Raw genomic sequence first — 20,292 nt, 5'->3', positions numbered from 1 at the left:
TCCCTTTTTTCGATGAAACTGCAAGCAGAGAAACCTGAGGTAACAATGATTTCCAACTGAGTAATGATGAGATGGTAGAGCTGCTTAGTAGAGCATATAGGCACTATTCCCCAGAAATAGCTGTATTCAATAAATAGAATGTATCATCGGTACTTACAAAAGAAATCACAGGTTCTCATTCTCCTCTGCATTTCAATTATGTTTAAATTTCAAAATTACTTTTCTATTTAAATTTAAAATTGAAACGAATACATATTTTAAATAATTTTGTGAGTCCAAGAAAATGAATTCAAGCCCTGAGTTTCATTTGAAAGGTTAAAACAGGATTATAATTAGACTCTTATCTCAGTAGTAAGCCAATACTTAGTACTTACGAACTTATAGACAGTTTTCATGGCAGGGTTAGCCTTGGTCTTTACTGTGTTTAAAATGGCTCCACTTCCTTTCTACAATTACAGTAACAATGGAATAAATTTTATCAGAGCTCTTTAAAGCAAACAGCATTCCATTCTTAACATCGTTCTTAACTTTAACAAAGCATCACCTATTATTTATTAACAGAGCTCAGTATTACAATCTTAAATTAAAAGAACAAAAGTAAAAACAGATGAAATCTTTCCTTCTATCTTACCAGAGGAACTCTGTTTAATACAGCAGTTTTCAAATTAAAAACCATCATTTTATCCTAGCAACAACAGGTCAACTCATACAACAGAATTATATGACTGTTCCACTCACTCTCAAGGTGTCCTATACACTGCATTAAAATCCTAAACATGTCTAAGAAAAAGGTATCCCACCAAATATTCAAAATCTGAGGCAGAAAATTCAGTTTCAAGAAATCCCAAATGTTCCACTGGAAGAAATAATATTTTATTTCCCTTTTTTAAGATCCAAATGGATAAAGGGAAAAATTGAAGGCAAAATAAATCTAACTTCTAAACAATCATAGAGAAGATGATTTGCATGTGGTAAATACAATAAGTCATAAGGAAGCACTATGTCAGTCAGAATACATGCTGGCTTTTACACATCTTCTTTGCACCACTGACTACTGCTGTACAGTAGCTCATTTCATAAAGAAACAAATGGGCAAAATCGAAAGAACAAAATCTTATCAAACTTTGTATTTTCCTACTTTTGAGAAAAATCGTATTTCCAGACATCAGATGCACAAGCAAATAATTTTGAGAATTCCTCTTATGTTTCTGTGTTTCTTTTTCTCTTCAAGAAAAAACAACAAATGTCAAGTGCAATTACACAGATTTTCATATTAACTGTCAGCCATTCACCATTCCTACCATTTTAAAAACGTCATCTTGTATTTATATATAGCAATGTATGTAAATTTTCCCATCCAACTACATGATGAGATTTTTCACATTGCTATCATAAGGTATAGTTCATTCAAAATTATCAAGATATTACTGGGCTCAGCCTTTCTGCATAAGGAACATAATTCCATTCATAACCACAAAAAAAAAAAAAGGCAAAAAAACGTTTGCCCAGAAAGAAATTGACCTTTCCAACTGACTCATACTCTTAAACCAGAAATACTTTACATTTTAATACACCACATTGTATTATAGGCATTAAAAAGAGATGTCTAAAATCAGTTGTCAATTACTAGCTATGAGGAGCATTTTGAGAGAGAAGAAAAATACTTTCTCAAATGACAGTAACTTATTTCTACCTGTCTCCAAGACAGGTAAGAAGTGGTGTTCAAAAACATGAGAATTCCTAACTATTTTTAATGTAGATTTTTTTTTCTTCAACTGAAGGCTGTGTTAAGTTTCTCACAGCTAAGCTCAAATTCACCACAGCTAAACCCTGCAAGAAACAGGTTAGTCTTGTTCTTGACTACAGAGTTAAACACCCATGCAGAACTGTTCAATGGTTCAGTGAGAGTTAGAATGGAAGAGTTTTGTGTTCTTACCCTTACTGTAGAGAGCCACTGGTGGTACAATTTGTCACTACCTAGACAGAACCAGAAAAATAAACTGTAATTCTCCCACATGGAAAACAAGCTAGAAATGCAAACTGTTAGCACTCAGAGGTTCTAGCAGCATGAATATAACGGGAGAGAACAATCACCCTTTTATATTAATATAAACAAAAAAATCCATCAGATTTTTACATTTTTCTTTTACTTGCTAAGAGGAATATCTATTTTATCTCACTTTCTTTCAGGCATTTGAGAATGCTGAGATTTTTTTAAGATTGCTGAAAGAAACTTTAGGTATTCTGGGTAAACATAAGGTTTCTTCAGTATCCTGCACTGCAAGAACTCTTTCAGTTGTACTTGAGCCAAGTGGTAAAGCTGAGGTTTTGTATGGCTCAGACTACAACAGGTTACTCAAAGTTCCTCAAGCAGAAATAAAAATGTAAAATTTAAGATAACTTTAACCTATCAAGTGATCGCTGTTACTTCAGCAAGTGCAAACAATGGAGTCACTAAGTCATGACAGCACACAAACAGTACGTCAAGGACAATCTCTGAAATTAAAGGAATATCTTGCTTACCTGCATACTCTCCCATATTTATCTCTTCTTCAAAAGCATCATTGAAGCCCTCTCCAGAGTTAAGAAGATCCAGACGGCCATCAATGAACTACAACATCAACATTAAAAGAGAGTGTTTTCCACCAAGATTTTATTCTACATTTGCAGCAGCAGTAAGTACATCGTTCCCATCAGGAAGGGACTCAGAAAGGGAATGAAAATACCAAAAAAAAAAAAGAAAAAGAAGAAAAATGTTTACACGATACAAAATGGTACACTACTTCATTACAAAAATAACATTTGTCTGTACATCTATGTTCTCAGCCTTTTTGAGGCAGTAACATCATATTCAATAATCCACTTTCTATACAGTGAAGAAAGCAAAAAAAAAAACCAAAAAAAAACCCAGCTGTACTGCAAAATACTCTGCTTCTACATATCAGCAATTAAAGCAAAGAAGCCAGTACCTGCTTAAAGAGCTGGAGTTGAATGGCATTCTGAAGGAACTGCCTCATAACAGCGGAACGATGGGACACAAATGTTTCTTCACAAAACGTGATGGGTTCACCCTGCAGAGTACAGAGGATTAAATACTGAAGAAGCTTGGACTGAATCCATTTAAATCTTCATTTTATCTAACTCCCTTCCAAAATAGATAAATAAAACGTACATGAAGTTCAGTAAACTGCAGCTCATTTCCAGGTTTTAATCTGGTAACTGAGAAACAGGTTGGAAACTGTGGCAAATTATGCATCACCAAAACAAAACACATTCCGTTCACTTTCTACACATCCCAGTAAAACTGGTGAAGGACCTTTCCCCATCCAAAACAGGTGACTCTTCTGAACATTCCCAAGATATACACACGGTCATCTAAATGTTGTGTCTTGTGCTCATCTTTTTTTCAGTTAATCTGCACAAACAAGTCAGCAATGTCTACTCAGTTATTTCCACAGTTCAGAGAGATTAGGCTTTCATATACTGAGTGAAATTTCCCTTCTTCGCAACCTTGCTGGCAAAAGACAGAGATTGTTTTGCAGCTCTACTTTTATCTTATTTTAATGAGTTATGTTAATGCTGAAGTCTGCTGTGCATCTGCCATGAGGGCACAAATTACCTCCACACTTAAATCGACAAATACTCAGCGTAGCAAGCAAATAAATTTACTGAATTAAAACCAAGAAAGTAGCAAAGCAAGATAAAATTATACTGATGTATAATTAATACGGAGGCTTTTTCATAACCATGTTAAAATGTACTTGGTTTGTTGTTTTTTTTTCATCTGTTCAGAGTTTAGAATCAATATTTGAGAGCAGAAGACCTGAAAGCACGCCTTTAAAAGTGCGTTATCACTGCATTTCTGAAAGCTTTCTGTGTTACCATTGGCTGTGCAAAGCAGGACAGCACGGTGACCCAAGGGCCTACACACAGCCACACACAGCACTGCTGGAAAGCACTGCGTCCTGCTTTGTGCAGGAAGCCGTCGCGTGGCCACCGAACTGACCCGACACTGCGAGCACTACTGTCAGCTTTTAATGCAATTCATAAGGAAAGTGAAGGATTTATCCGGCTTCAAATAATCAGAATGTAGTAAGAAAAGTGTTCCTGACCTCAAGGAATTGGAGCACCAGAATCGCTGTGAGACTACATTACGTACCTCGCCCTAACCCTGCAGGCAACAGATGCCAGAGGTCACAGGTTGTTCTTAACCTGAGGAAAGCACCTGAGCACACGTATGAGCCCTGGGCAGCCTTTCCCAGACAAGAGTCACTCTGAGGACATTTCACCTTTTTCTGGAGCCGAAGAATTGGAATTCCAAGATTTTGGAGAAGAAAGCAGGTTTCTTATGTGACAACGGCAATTTTTCAGCACTGTTAGCCTAATTTAAAAATACTGTCTGTTCTTGGATTGATAGCAGCAGGTATTTACTTGACCTGTGTGAAAAAGGCTTTCCCAAATTCAGCTACTGGAGCACAATAAAGGCTGCACTAAAACTATTTGTGGCTAACATTGACAACATCTGGAGTGTGAAAACAGCAGAAGCAGTACCACAAAGGAAAGCATAGATTTAGACCACGATCAGATTGTAGTTCACTACAAGGTTTAGCTTCCATTTAATTCTCACTTTTGAACTACTTTAAAGAACACAAGCTGCTTTTCCTATATCCTACAACAACATAACATTCGTCCCACAGCAGAGGGATGTGAGTGCTGTGGACAGAAGCAGGCTCTGCCCAGCAGAAGCTCCTCGGGCCCAGCTGAGCCGCACAGCACGGGCACAGCAGCTGAGGAGAGCAGCACAGTGCTACGACACTTCCTTCCCCAAAGTACTAATGACTGAGTTTGTTCATTGGGTTGATTAGACCTTTTGACTTCTTAAGAGCCAATTCAGGTTCAAATGCTGCTGGATGATAGGAAAAGCCTTAATCATCGAGGTCAAGCGTGAGCTTTACAGCTCAGAACGCATTAGTACCTCCCATCCTCCACGACCTCCACAAGGGTGAACACACTGTTGCTAACCTTCATCCACAGCTTCATTACAGAAAGGCAAGGTGGACAATAAGACTATTTCCTTGACAAATTTAGTTAGCTGTAAATTATGAAGCTTATCAGCTCTGCTTTTACTGACAGATGACATTATACAAGAGGGATTATGATAAGAATCGTATATATTTGATGAAATCAATGGTGTTGTTCACAGGTAAAACAATTTTGATTTAAAGCCACCAACTACTAAATTTGCTATTTCCAACAATTAGAATGTAGGCCTTGATTTATCAACACCTTAAACTTCCATTTTTCTACTCTCCCACTAAAAGCACAGAATCAAAGACAAGCTACAGCACTGCAAATACTCTGTGCAAAGTGAGGAACCTGATTTGATCTGCAAAGTCAGAGATACACGTATGTATTATCAAGTTTAGGTAACATCAGTATTACCATTTAAGAATTCAGATGTTCACATATTTCAAAGAAACATTATCTGCCATCTTAAAACAAGAAAATAAATTTCCAAATACGAGAAGTTCAGACTCCTGGATGCACTGAATGAACAGGTGCCTACTGCCAGCTCTACTTCAAAACTGGAATTCTGTCACATTCTAAAATAGCATTTAAAACCTGCTTAACGCAGGAAGTGAAGAATGAAAGGAGGCTAGGACTGATTTAAGTCGGTCCTATAGTTTCATAAAACTCCCTGTTACATATTTACAAAACCACAAAACAAATGGAAATGTAAAGCCTGATTCTGATCACCTATGCTGTAAAGGCTTGGTCCTGACGTTCCCAGCTTCCAGGGCAATCACTTCTCAAAAAGCAGAACTTTCTTTCAGAGTAAGTTGCAGGAGCTCGTGCTGTCAGAGGTACCAGACCCAAAGTACCCTCCTGCAGACAGGCCAGCGACCTGGCTACAGCACTAACCTGCACAATGAATAGCAAGGACTAATAATATGTGTGACAGAGAAGATAGCACAAGATAAAAAAAGACTTGGGGAGTGGGGAGAAGGGCAAACACTGATGACTCTGGAAAGACACATGGGTGCCCAGGTAAGTCACAAAGTCCAACTATTTCCAGTCCACACCACAGCACGGACACCTGACACGTGTAGGACAAGTGGGCTTTAAGGCCACCACGTGCCTGCTGGGAGCACGTGAACACAAAAAGCAGCTCTTTGTCCTGCACAAGCACAAAAAATTTAATTCTAAGGGTTAAAAAAAAAGGAAATAAAAATACTGAAGACTTTGTTTAGAAAACCCTAAAGTTATGCCATGTAAGAGGTATGCAATCTCCTCTGCATTATCATGGTCAGCATGTGGTGCAGAGTAATGAATTTTGTGCTGCCGTATGCATGCCTTTAAACCACGTAGGTGCTCTTTCAGAACCTCTCTAATAAATACACAAGCCATTAAAGCCGCTCTGAAAACTACCCATGAAATGAAAAAATGTGGGTGGAATTTAAAGGTGCAGAGAAGTTGATAGTCTGACAGCCTACAAGCTGCAAGTCTGCTGTCAGTACACCACGCAGCCAAAACCCAAACATACAGCAAGAACAACGATGTGTAAGAGATCCACATATCACTGCTTCGTTACCAATTAGATGCTGCAAAAAACCACATCCTCTACTAAAATTGGTTATGCAGCAGGTGACAGAGTAAAGCCTGCAGAGATATTCTAGGAATAATCATTCTTAATTCCATCCAGAATTATAAGGAAACTAAAGATAGGAGAACCATCTCACTGCTCTGGATATACGTCAACTTAAGATACAGCAGTGACCAAAGGCAAGCCACTGCTCTGCAGGCCTTCAAGAACTGTGATTACAGCGTCAGGGAAAGATTAGCTCGTCACAGCTGAAGAAGGATGATCAGTCAGCCAGCAGGATTCCATAAAGAAATCTGAAATTGGTGACAGACACCTGAGAGGACACTGCCTCATTCAGCTTGCATTTGCAACGACAAATAACCTCCCCATAACCAGTGCATACATTCAGCACAAGAAAGCTCTCTGCATCTGCCTCGGTCATAATGGAATCAAGAAAGCATAGATCAACCACTCCGCATTAAGCAAATGGTACAGAGCTTTATTAGCATTTCAAGATGCTGCTCAGGAACAAAGAAACCACATGCTCAGAGATTTGACCAGTCTTCTTCTAAAGAAAAAGAAATTAAGTCTCTGCTCAAAAAGAAACCAGCTTACCGGGTCTGATAAATTAGGATTTCTAAGGTTAATCTTGAAGAGTGTTTCAAAATCGTGTATTTACCAATGCAGGCTGTACTGTTCAAACACTTACTGTCCCATGTAAATGCCTGTTTCAACTATCAGTACAATTCTGTACTTTTTATCATGTTCCTCCATAGAGTAGATAACCACCACGCATAGAGATATACCATGAAAAAGCTTTTTCTCACTTTAAAAAATAAAGACAGTCTTTACAGCCCACATACTGTAAGCCTTATTAAATCATCTACTGAAAGTACCAAACACAATGGTACATTTCCCTAAATGCTCTGGCAGTTGCTGGTGAATTGGGATTCCTCTCTGACAGCTGTCATTTTTCAGCATGTGATCTGATAACGCCTGTAATTATATCACTGGAGGACAAATAAAAGGGAGAATGACTGCAAGTCAGGCAAATCATTGACATCAGTCATAAGGCTTAATCACACCAACACTGCCTTCAAAACGTCATACCTCAAAACTTCCCTTACACCTGTGCAGTGGTTTGGAGGGACAGGCACGTGCAGCAAGCTGCACCCAGCGACAGAGGCACCGCTACAGCCCTCCTTCCAGTACAGACCTCAGACAGCTCGCGAGGGGCTGTGAGATGCGACGTGGCTCTCCTAGCTTGGGCTGCATCAACAGGCACAGAAGCTTTTTCCTGACTGTACTACAAAGTAGAATCCACCCTGAACTAAAAGAAGGAAACCAGAAAAATCTGAAGGAACACAGAGGAGTTTTTTTATTTTTGTTTAATGTGTACATGACAGAAACAAACACACGCTCGGTTATAAGGCAGGAACCACGGAATTGCACATACGTACCAAAACTTGACAAACCCCAAAACTTCACTTTGTAAGCATCCTCAGTACTCATGCAATTCCCTTTACAAAACTAAGCACCAGATGAGCCTGACTGCAAACAAAAGCAGATTCATGGCAACAAATCCACTCTTGACTAGAGCTCCAATGAAATACCAGTGTCCTCAGAAAGGACACACATCCACGTCCTACAGACACTGAAGAGCCAGTATTGTTTACCAGCAGGCTGCCAACTAGGACAACGCAAATTTAAACACACAACTCACCTTCAAATGCTAAAATATAAAGAGACTTCAGTGGCCTCAAGTGCTTCTCTGCTAACACTATCACATTATTAGTAGTATGATTATTATGCATTCCAAAAATGTCAGCTGTATTAAACTCACTATGAAACCTTTGTAACAAAGAATACAAGGTAAGATTTAATTGCTTTATAACAGAGAAGAAATAGTTCAGTTACTGACAAAGTCCGTGGAGTTCAATACTACCCCCTTTACAATTTATTTCAGCCCCAAACTTCCTGCATCATTAAGGATCAGACAAACTTTGCACAAAAACTTTAAATAAAAGAATGAAATTAACAAAAAATGTGTCATTAGAAAAAATTAAATCACACTTTCTCTGCTTCTCCTTTTAACCCTCTTTAATTTCTTAGGATAGCTGGCATTTTCTTCTTAGACCAAGTACACATTGTACCAGTAATCAATCATACACCACATTATACCAGTAATCAATCAATTATACCATATCCTCAAATTTGGAAACTACTTTCCTATAAGAGCAGGCTGTTTTTTTTTACAAGAGCTTGTCTCTGATGTCTAAACCATCCCCATCAGCCAGCTGTTCTCTCACCCAACCACTAACACGGCCTCGTGCCTCCAGAACTCAAGCAAGAACCCTGGAAGACAAAGTGCAAAGAAGCCAGTAGTAATGCATTTAGGGCTGGGAGGGAGGGGGAGGAAGGAAAGAGGGAGACAAAAATATAAAAAAAAATTAAAAAATAATAAAAAAAAAATCACCGTTTCACAGATCAAGAATAGAGGCAAGAAAATAATAAGCAACTTTTACATGGTCACAAAAGTCTCTGGCAGAGGCAGGAAAAAGAACCAAAATTTCTTTAATCCCTGTTCAGTACCTTAAATATAAGGCTATTCTTCCTCTTCCTACTTGATACTGTGTCAATGCATGAGTGTAGGTGTTGAAAGACTAACAAAAGAAAAGTAATAGTATGGTATTATGAGCTGAGAAACCTAATCTTTATCAGATACAGCAAATCTCTATGATGCTGCCTGCACCAGGAACTTTCTCTTTGTCCTGGATATGCTTTAAATTACTGGTATAATGTGTACTGTATATTGTTCAACTCTTATATTTATTCCACAAAAACCCCTGTGGCCCACATGCGATTTTATCATTAGCTGGCAAGGTAATTTCAGGGCCCAGTTCTGCAATCACTCCATGAGCAACACTCCCATTGAAGCTAGTATGCTCTGCATGCAAAGTGGCTATCAATTCCCTATAATGAAAAAAGCCTTTTTCTATTTTAGCTATTGTAGTGCATTAGCGACAACACAAAAAAGGAGAAAAATTACAGAGTGATTCTTTCTAAGAGTTATTTTATACTAAGACAAAATATAGAAGTCAGTCTACACGAAGTATTTCCCAGGAGATGCCTGATGACCTTTTTTTGTTTTGCTTATTAAAATCTGATGTATTGCTAAAAGGAATAAAGAAATCTCTGCAAAAATCATGAATGATTGGCCATAAATAAGGAGTCCAGAGGTGACAAATGACAATATCAAATTCTTCTGATTCCCTGGATACATAAAAAAAACCCAACAATTATCCAAAACAAGGAAAGCTTCCAAGTTTCACCCATTAAAAAATGCTGCAAACATGTTTTGTGCACAGCGCATTTGATGGCTTTGTACAATGATCCCCAAAATCACACTGAAGATGGAAATATCTTAATACATAGCTAATAAAGATGCAGAAGGAAAATAAACTGGTTTTTAGTTTCAGTAATACAGGGTGAAGAAGTTTTAGTCACAAAGGCACGTAAAGAAAATCCCACTTAGCTCAGTAACAGCAACAAAAAAAAAAAAAATCACCCAACCTTATAAATTAATGGACATAGTGGAACTGAACTTTAAATCTTCACTGAGTTAGCGAGCTCTAGTCTCTGGTAGCACACTAATGCACCTGAGATTAGATAACATGATACACGTCACCTCCTTTCAATAGTATCTGGCAGTTAGTGCTATTACTGTAACAGAACTCACTGAGCTTTGATTTGTCATCATGTTACGCCACTTGCTAATTTGGTGTGGAAACGTCAGTGATTGCCATGAAAACCAGCCAGAAATGCAATCGCTTCAGACTGCACTAGGAATGCTGGAAAGGTTTCATTCCTTTCTGTTCTCAATCCTGTAACAGTCTCCGGGGAAACTAAAGTGATCAGTCATTAACATATGAACGCATGCACATGCACGCGTGCTGCATTAGTTACCACATGATGGGTTATAAACCCTTAACTTAAGTCACTGCTCTTAAAGATGCACTATCACCTGCTCTTGGGATCAAGCCAGACCTCAAAGCCTCCAGACCACAGCCACTCACACTGCAGTGATTGCTGCACACTACCGCTGCATTCCATGTCTGTGCAAAAAGGTCTGCAAAGAACTAAGGCATCAAGCCCACATGCGCTCAACGTGTTTCTCTCATAGACAGAAAAGAGCAAAGTAAAGCATTCCCTTTTAAAGTGCTTGAGGAGAATTCTTTTATTTTCCTTTCACCACTTATTTACTCTTGGTTTGTCAGAGTAAGGCTGTGACTTAACCATGACAGAACACACCAAGCTTAGAGAAACAGCCACGCTGGTGCCATCACCAGAAGTACGCTCCTTCCCCTTCACTTCTAACAGAGCCGTTCTATCATTTGCACTGAATGAAGCCCTTTCACCAGAACAACTTACAAAAGATGGTTCTTCAACTTGTTAAGTTTAATTTCGTTCCTCCAGGGTCTCCTCTGCATTTCAATTTTTGCAGTTTTTATTCAAATAGTTGGAAAAATAGTAAAAATAACAAATCCAGGCTCAGAGCTGAGAGCGCCGCACACCGCAGGCGCTGCCTGCAGGACGTGCAGACTGCCCCAGTCCTCGGACGGCTTCCAACACGTTTGTTCAGAAAGAGAAGGCTGCGAGAGCGAGGACAACAAAAGCAGATTTATCTTATCACCACCTCTGTCCCCCAGGGTTTGCTCAATCTGCAGTGAAGCAGCTGAAGGGAATCTGCCCTCCATCACCGTGAGCATGCAGCTTGCGCACGCTGAAGCCCAGCTTTGTGGCCAGTGGAATTATTTAGCTTTGGTCACATTACTCCTCCCAGCTCTCATTATTTCAGCTACTTATTTTTGACGTGGAAACAACACAAAATTTCTGAAGTCTTTTGTGAAGGGAAAGCTGCCACCTAATTAGACCGCCTGTGCAGAGACGCATCTGGCCGGGCCAGCAGCACCACACAGCTCCCAGAGCTGTCCTGGAGACGGCTGCGCGGTGCCCGGCAGCGGGCAGGGCCTGGCCACACTCCTAACCTGTTCTGACAGAGAGCAGCTGGGCAGCTGCCTGCCGAGCCAGGGCCCCCCTCCAGGCCCACACACCCTCACTGATAACTTACATTTTGTACAAGTCTTTCTCACCTGCCCCGCAACCTCAGGCCTTCTCACCCAGGAAACACAACTAGGCCTGCTGGGGTTTGTGTCAAGAAGGCTCCACAGACTTCACCGCTATGCATGCCGGTTCTAAGTAGGACTAACAACTGACAAAACATCACCCAAATATTTGTAGGATCCTTCGTGGTGATGCTTTATTTTGGCATTCACTTCAAATTGCATTCACAAAACAACGCAGCTCACACATCAGAGGACAACACGCTCTGCAGGAGAGGCCCAATGCTGTTCTAATTGAGCAAACCTAATTTTGTTCTGCGTGTTCTTAAGAAGAACTAATAATGAAGTCATTCTTACGGTGTCCTCAGAGCTCTACGGCTCTGATGTCAGTCACTGTCCACTAAAATGACCAATTTCTACTCATGTTGTTTTCCCTGTTTTATTCTTGGCACTACAAAATTGTATTTCTCCACCTGCAAAAGTTGGATATCCATGGAACAAAAGGATAATGTCTAACCGTTCTTAGTCCCAGCAATGCAAGGTTTCACATTCAACTGCAGTTCAAGCTCATTTTTCAGGGTTAAGCACAGTAAATATTCAGCAACTTTAAAAACACTTTCTGTCACATGCCCCTCTCCCCCACATTCCTATTCTATGAGTATTACATCTTTGCTTGCTCAGATTTCTACTCTACATCAATATTTTAAAGCTTAGAAACAGCTCCTATGATGCTAAAGAGTTAATACTTTGTAGCGTGGTCACTGTAAACAAGCACAATTTCAGCTAAACAACATTGCTTTCAGAGACACAAGGCTTTGCAGGTGTGAGCAATAATTACAGGTTTCAGCACATCTACCTGGGTGAGGTATTTCTGCCTCCTATTCCAAGGAGGAAGTCCTCTCTGAGGACAGCAGAAGAGCTCATTAATGAGGCTAATTAGGTGTAAAGGGGGTAGAGTCTGGCATCAGCTGCAGCTTATAGAAGCTAATCATTAAGCTTTGTAATCTCCACCCCAGAACAGCAGATGATCATGTTCCTAGGTGACCAATGCTGCTAAGAAAATTTCCAGCACCTGAGTACCTGACCAAATACTTTTTGGTGATGCTAAAAATTCTCTTAACTCTCTCCAAGCCAGAAAGTGAACTAAGCATCATTTCTTCACACAGTAGATTTCTAACAACAAATATCCACACAGATCTGAACTTTACATGAGTTCTATACTGTGATTAACCTCTGAAATACAGTCTATGGAAGGAGCACCAGTAAATAGTGGCTGGTGGAGCAAGATAAGACACAGATAAGAGCAACAAGTCTTGAAAGAGTGAGCACACAGACCTCCTCAATGTTTGCAAGTTCTCCCTGTAATTTCTTTGCACAAAGCAGTGAAGTTACAATACCACAGGGATGAAAGCCTTGTTAATAAATATGTAAAATAAGGATTTCGTTGTACTCATCTAATTTGAAATGAGAAAAAGGACATAATTTCCATGGAGAGAGAATACATGAAAGCAGAGCTCAGTCTGGAACTTGTTTTTGCAAAATGAATTGCAAAGATGGCAAAGTATCGCAGCAGCTCAGCGTCAGTGCTGGAGCTGAACAGGCAGAGCGGGTCCTTCCTGGCAACCTCTACCACTGTCCTTTTTTTCTCCACTTTGAATCAGCCTGCAAAAATGCAAAATTCTTAGATTCAAATTCAAAAACATCAAAGAGGATTTTTCATAGCAATTATTTTACCACCTGATCACAGGGTTCGCAGAGACATTTTTTTTTACTTCCTGGTGCCCACATGATTTCCACTCCCAGAACTTAGAGGGCATTCTGTTAAATTGTGTTCACTTCAGCCCCGTTTATCTGGAGTCTCTCTGGGAGTACCTCCACCTGCTCTCCCTGCAATGCACTGAAAAATGTCCATACACTGAAAAATGCTGACAAGAAAAAACTTTGACAAGCTGTTGCTCCTTATAGCTACAGCTACTCAAGACCAAAGGTGCAACACCGTTTCTTAAACAGAAGAAATGAAGAAAAGCCTCTCACTGCTTACTTCAAACCTTCCCTGTTACAAACCCTCACCAGGTTGCCCTGTTGTTTTTCAGACTGGAATAAACAAAATCACTCCCTGTCTGCTTTATTCAACTTGTCTGGGAGGGCCTTTCCTGTAAACAGAATTACAGAAGTGGTTGAAGGGCACAGAATCTCCAATATTCAAATAATCAGATTAGACATTTTATGGGGAAAATGTGCAAAAAGTAGGTGTGTTATCAACCTGGTTAAGTATGTGCTAGCATATGCATTAAAGAGAGGAAACCATACAGCAATCTCAGAATGCTGTGTTTTTGTCAGCGATGATAAACTTTGTTTCCCCAGGGTCCAACTCGCCACCTCAGCTATGCATGTCCCAAACGTGCTCTTCAGGGCTGGAAAAAAACATAGAGGCTGACTCTAGCATTTGGCACTATTTCAGCATTGTTTTAATGTTTCTGACAAGTGCTCCATTGTTTCTTAGTCATTTACGCACTTCATTTCAGTAATTAGCTGTCAGAGAAGGCCCAACAGCAACTTAGTGTTGTCTGCTCAAATCATATTAATGAAATGCAATCCGCTCAAACGTCCTGAATGCATATCTGTAATTGTGTTAAATGGAGAGGCTGGGGTCATCAGCAAACTTCAACTTCTGAACAGGGCATTGCGATCGAGTGCATTAATCCATTATTTTTTACAGATCTGACAACCAATTAATACTACAGAGCTTCCTATGCAATGATAAGGACTGATTACTTTGATTTTTTTCAAGCATAAAAAGTGATTTTTTAGACATCGAAGTAAAAGTTGTGTGTAATGTTTGTGAATACCACACCCTTAAAGCAGAAAAGCAAGAACTGCAGGTTGCAGTGTCACAGAATTAGTTTTATATTTAGAGATTCAGTATCTGCATGCCGAAAACTAAATGCAGGATACCCACTGTATTCAATACACTGAACACAAGTAAAACTAAATAAACCCCTAATCCTTATCAAATATATGGGTTTTCAAGGCTTCTTATATGGCTAATCACATCCAGCGGTCCCAAAAAGTACAAAATGTAATTGATTTCTTCTGTCTGAATACTGATACTTGCCATTCAAATCACTGTATCCCTTTCTCCTTCATGCATCACCAAATACTTCCAAAGAACAGCATTTGGACAAGAAGAAAAACAAGCAGCAAGAAAAAGATGTAGGGGAAATGTCCTGCAGGTATAATAGACTCTGGAACACATTCACGTCAGTTTTGACTGCAAAAGAACAATTCAAATTTAATCAAAACTGAGCACAATTTAAGCTATGGCAAAATAATTAATAGGAAACAATTTTAGTGCATTTATGATGTCTAGAAGTCTGGCTAGATGTAATGCTTTTGGGGGAAAATATTTACATACATGTTACAGCTGAAAATTATTTACCTTAAACATGAACTTCATTGCTTGGATTCACTTCTGTCAGAAGTAATTTAGAAGAACCCAGCACTTTGCAAATATTGCTGGTTGGGTGCTTTTAATTACAATCAACACACTGGAAAAAGTATCAAGAGCACATCCAAAGAGCATTATCCACTATCATTCAATAAAAACTAATCACTGCCACACAGTACAAGGGGCACATTAGTAGCTTAGTTACTGACTTTCAGGCCAGGAAATAAGGTAAATGACAGTGTTCTCATTTTTTTTTCTGTTTTCACGTGTTGAGCATAAAATATTTGCATATGTTAAAAGAAAAGCATGTTTGAGGAGAGAGTTCTTCATCTCTTACATTCTTAGTGGAGTTTGGCTGACGAGTGCAGGATGAACCTCAGTGCACAAACACAGATAGATCCTTAAGGAAGGCAAATTAATCCTATTTGCAATCCCTACAAATTGCTTTCATTTTCACCAATAATCCCCGCTAAGAACAAGAGTTCTAGAGACAGATTTGAACCTCAGCTCTGAGAGCTTCACCACAAATAATTAGTTGATCCATCTCTGATTTGCAGTGAACAGTGCTGAGCTACGGATGTCCGCCCTTCAGAGCCTCCGCAGTGTACTCAGAGCAGACATGCCACCCTCAGCCCTGCATCCCTATTAGGACTGCACGTTGTACAACTTACTATCTCTGAGTAATACTTTAAGTAAACAGAATGCTTCAAGAGCGCAACATCAGTAACAAGCTTTTTAATTTTAGAATGAACAATGTCTATATATGTATAAATAAAACAGGCATATGGCTCTCACACAAGATACACGATAAAGTTTCTTACATAAATCACATAACTAAGTGCTATCTTGCAATTTATTCCAACAAAAGCAACACCAGGGACACAAAAGTAACCTTTAAGGAGTTAAAATGTCCTCAACTACAAGTCAAGTTGAAACTTATTTAATTAGGTTCTGTATTTGAAAAAAATGAAATAAATTCTTTCATTAACTAAACCAAACTCCCTTGAAGGCAACAATATGTTCCCTCTCTGTCAGGACAGAGCGCAATGAAATCTTTATTTTAATTGGGGTTAGCTAAAGGGCCATTTGGCTTCAGATGCTTTGTTTATCAGCCCTAAGCTTTACAGCTTAGCCAGTACTTGAAATATTTTATCACAGAAGCATTTCATTAAAAAAAAAAACAACAAAAAAAACCCCACCACAACACTATTCTAAGTGGTTTTATATAGACATCATTTTAAATATGTAATTCGAAACTTGGAAGTCCAAGGCAAAGGTTTGCCAAAAGAAAACACTGTCTTCCTTTTGTGTCACTGCGATACGTGTCCTCCATCAATGCCCTATTTCAGTGATCCTGCAGCGTGCCCTTCCCAAAGCAACCCCGCAAAGACGCAGCTGAGAACAGCACATCTGCCCACAATGACCACTGCAGAGGCAGCCAGCACTCCCCACTCCTGTCTTCTGTCACCACCACAGACCTTTTATCCCAGAAAGCATTTCAGAATGCCTTACATTGTGTGGATATATGTTTACAGTTTTGAACTAGGGTGAAGACCTCGGACATGTTCCCAAAATAATAACAAACCCCTCCGAACCCAACTTCCACAAATTCCATGCAGTACAATGCTATTTTCGTATCACTCCAATCTGATCTGTCACACAGACTCTTCCTCTCCTCCCAGATTTTAAGAACTGTGTCATGCCATTCCTAGCTTCTGTTCTGGAGGACACTGGGTTAAACTGCTAACAGCCATACACATGCTATAGGCTGCAGCAAGATTTGCCATTTATTCAAGAAATAAAAACTATGCCAATACTGTTTTACTAAGTCCAGTGTAAGGAATTTTCTTGATTTTTAAAACAAACGCACTGTCTTACTTTCGTTCTCAGTGATAAAAGCACTGCAGCTGAATGTGACAGAATAAAGCTTAATTTAAAGAAATCACTGAGTTCTGTGCTCCATATTTATGTTACCCTAAAGAAAATACAATGATCTGAAATTAAATCTATAATTCATATATGTCTTCAATATTTAGTGTTGACAGCCACACGTTTTTCTCTAGATTACTTCTTGCACATCTCCTCGGTACCGTTCCCTTCTGAGAACTACAATGAGATGAGCTGCTTCTGCAGCTCCTCAGCAGGAATTGCAATTTGAAAGCAATCACAGTTGTTTCTACCATCTTTATGCAATTTACATCCTGATCATCTAACAAATAGGTAAAAGACATAAATTGACATCAATATGTATACTTTTCTCTAACAATAGAAACTAATTGTATACCTTTAAACGAGAAAAATGTTTATTCAAAAAAAAATCTAGTGAATATACCAACTATTGAGTTCAAAGGAAAAACACCGCATGCGTCTAAATAAATATCAAGGAAGTGTCAGAGGTAAATGAGGAGAGACCAGGTGAAGTGTGTGTGATGTGTTAATTGTATTCAAAAAAATAATAGAGGCAAGACAGAGAAGCTGAACTTCCAATTATCATAATGGTAGCTACTTCACAACACATTTTCAAACTTGAAAGAGACATTTTAAGCCATAGGAATTCTGAGCAGAATACCTCCAGCTGTGTTCTGCATAAATCTTGCACACTGTACATACACAGTTTATTTAAATACCAAGTAAAGTTACGACTTACAAAATACATATTTCAGTCACAATAGAATATCTGCCATTACCAAAAGTTACTCATCACTGAATGAAAGGAACAGAACACAATGAATCAAATTAGAAAAAAATACGGAGAAACCTTTTCATTTGATGTGTTATCAGAATGAAGCTGTTTGGTTTTTAAAGAACAACACAGCCCTCCGCGGGGTTTACAGTTCAGATATGGAAAGAAGAAAAAGGTGGCGATCCGCACTGCTGCCATGATTTCTGCCTGCACAGCTTCCTGGCTATGATCCAGAGTTTCTCTCCCACTAATGCTCTGCCCATACCAAAATCAACGTTTCTGGGGAAAAAGAAACCTAGCCTAGTTCTCTGACATACTGCACAAGCCAAACCAAAAAGGCTCTCAGTCCATCCCCATCTGCATCTTCCCTTAACCCTTAAACAGGTGATGAGTCCCAGACAAACAGCCCGGACTGCAGTGCACCCATCCCTCCCCAGGAATGCAGAGCCACGATGACAGCTGTGCACTACTGAGGCTTCATTCACATGTGATTCTGCTGAGCCCCAGGGCAGCATCAGAACACCTTCATGTGATGCTGAGTTAAAGTCTGAATGAGATCAAGTCTCTGCTGTCTGTCATGGAAATCAATCACACTCAACTGTCAATTATGTCATGCATACAAATGTCTCATTCTGTCTTTACCTTTTCAGGCTTTCACTGAATGAGCTCTACCACTTACCTATGCAAATCACTGCAAATAATTTTGATTTACTGCCCTTCACTTTACTTAAATGCCTCTTTTTGTACTACAAGTTTATGTTTCAAATCCTTCAAAATCTGTAATGTGCACAGTGAAAGCCCGCAAGCAGCATGATTTTTTGGTTTTTAAGTGCTATTATTTTGCCCTTAACCTGTTTTAACATTCTAATTTTTTTCATGATTTCATCATGTTTGCCTGCTAATGAAGACTACTTTGCAAACCCAAATCCTCTCCTGCCAACTCCTTTCCCAGGCAGCTATACTTTCTGCTGAGCCATCCAGCTGCTCACACTAGGGAGAGAATGCAGATTTTCCCCCTTCCTCTACCGACTGCAGTGGTGTTTTGCTGCTTTCTGTTGGTGTTGGAGGCTTTAGTTCGTTGCAGTGTATTTTGTTTTTTGTTTCGGTTAGATTTTTTTTTTTGCCAATACAAAATGCAACTTATTCATAGCTCATTTAAAAAACACACAGACACTGAGTGCCTTACACAGAAGCTGAATTCATTGGTCGTGTTATTTTATCCTTGGCATTTGTTTACTTGCTTCATTGTTCTACCCTAAGTCCCCTGCGCTTTATTAGTTCAGGAAATATCTTCAACTTTTCCTGCCTGGCAGCATTTGCACACTGCTTCATTGCTTGCTGAGGCTGTGCACTCTCAATTATAAGTAAAGTATCAGGAGAAAACACGATAAAAGCAAAGGCTAAAAGTAAGACAAAAACTAACAAAGGCTTGAAACAAATTGAGGAGAAACGAAAACAAATGTATAAAATAGTACAAAAAGCAGAGAATCAGGTGTGAAAGGCACAGAGGAATCATTTACCAGCTGAATGTACAAATCCTCCCCCAGTGAAGCTGAAATAGCACGGTTCTGCTCCTCACTTTACAACTTTCCCTGGTAATCGGAACATCCAGGGGCTTTCGAACAAAGATGCTTTTATTTCTCCAGCACTAAGGCAGAGGACCCCCAGCCCCACCCCACCCACTGTGTCACACCCACCAAGTCTCTTGTACAACAAAACACAAACGCTTCTCTTCAGCACGCTCACAGGTCCCAACAAAGCCAACACAGAAACTAAATGTCAGCACGTACAGGTAACACTGATAATCCCAAGGGCTGCTCTTGCCCTTGCCTCGTGCAGTAAGGCCTCAGAAAACTGCACTCAAAGGAACTTACAATTTCATCTCATACTGCTGTCTGTGCACCTGAGATGCCCACAGCACCATCCCCACCTCACACACATCTCTGTCCCACCATTCCTGGTTTGCACTGTAACACATGGTGGACAGGAAAGTTTGACTACATATTCCAGGGTAGAAATGCCCTACGTGGAAGTTGAAGTTTTCAGATGTTCTGTGCCATTCTCAGCAGAGTTGCGATAACTTTTCTCAAATATAATTTTTTATTACCTTTCATTTAGAATCTTAGTAATCTTAATTCACTTGTCATTCTTCCTCCTATTGCGGTACACAGAGCAGCAGAGCACAGTAACATATAACAGTTAGGAAGGTGTAAAGAAATTGCACTTACCTCAAACTGTTACAAGATATTACAATTAAACCCTTTAAGTTTCATTATATATATTTTCATTAAAGATGTAGAATATTAAATGCATTCTGAAGAACCATAAGCATGCTATTAGGGGAAAAAAAGCCTTTTTAAGGTATAAAACAGCACAAGCAAAGGCTGAAATCTGTCTAAAGCAACAGCACTGCTCCTAGAGAGAATACAGCAACAGGACTGAAACGCAAATGCAA

General features: G+C 39.4%; 1 protein-coding gene across 7 annotated transcripts in view; it reads right to left on the bottom strand.

Annotated features, from left to right (window-relative positions):
- Positions 1–20,292, bottom strand: part of DENND1A (DENN domain containing 1A) — a 163,701-nt gene that overhangs the window by 39,078 nt on the left and 104,331 nt on the right. For all 7 annotated transcript variants that reach the window (XM_065737268.1, XM_065737263.1, XM_065737264.1 and 4 more), the window contains 4 exons: positions 2,970–3,071; positions 2,524–2,611; positions 1,937–1,977; positions 375–446 (listed from right to left, as the gene is read on the bottom strand). In XM_065737268.1, coding sequence (XP_065593340.1) covers positions 375–446; positions 1,937–1,977; positions 2,524–2,611; positions 2,970–3,071 — 303 coding nt within the window. The remainder of the gene's footprint in view (positions 1–374; positions 447–1,936; positions 1,978–2,523; positions 2,612–2,969; positions 3,072–20,292) is intronic.

Source organism: Cyrtonyx montezumae, unplaced genomic scaffold, assembly GCF_038088225.1.
Source record: "Cyrtonyx montezumae isolate F1298 unplaced genomic scaffold, pur_monq_1.0 scaffold_20, whole genome shotgun sequence".
Taxonomy (NCBI): domain Eukaryota; kingdom Metazoa; phylum Chordata; class Aves; order Galliformes; family Odontophoridae; genus Cyrtonyx; species Cyrtonyx montezumae.
The sequence above is the reverse complement of the archived record's forward strand: the minus strand, read 5'-3'. Positions and strand labels throughout refer to the sequence as shown.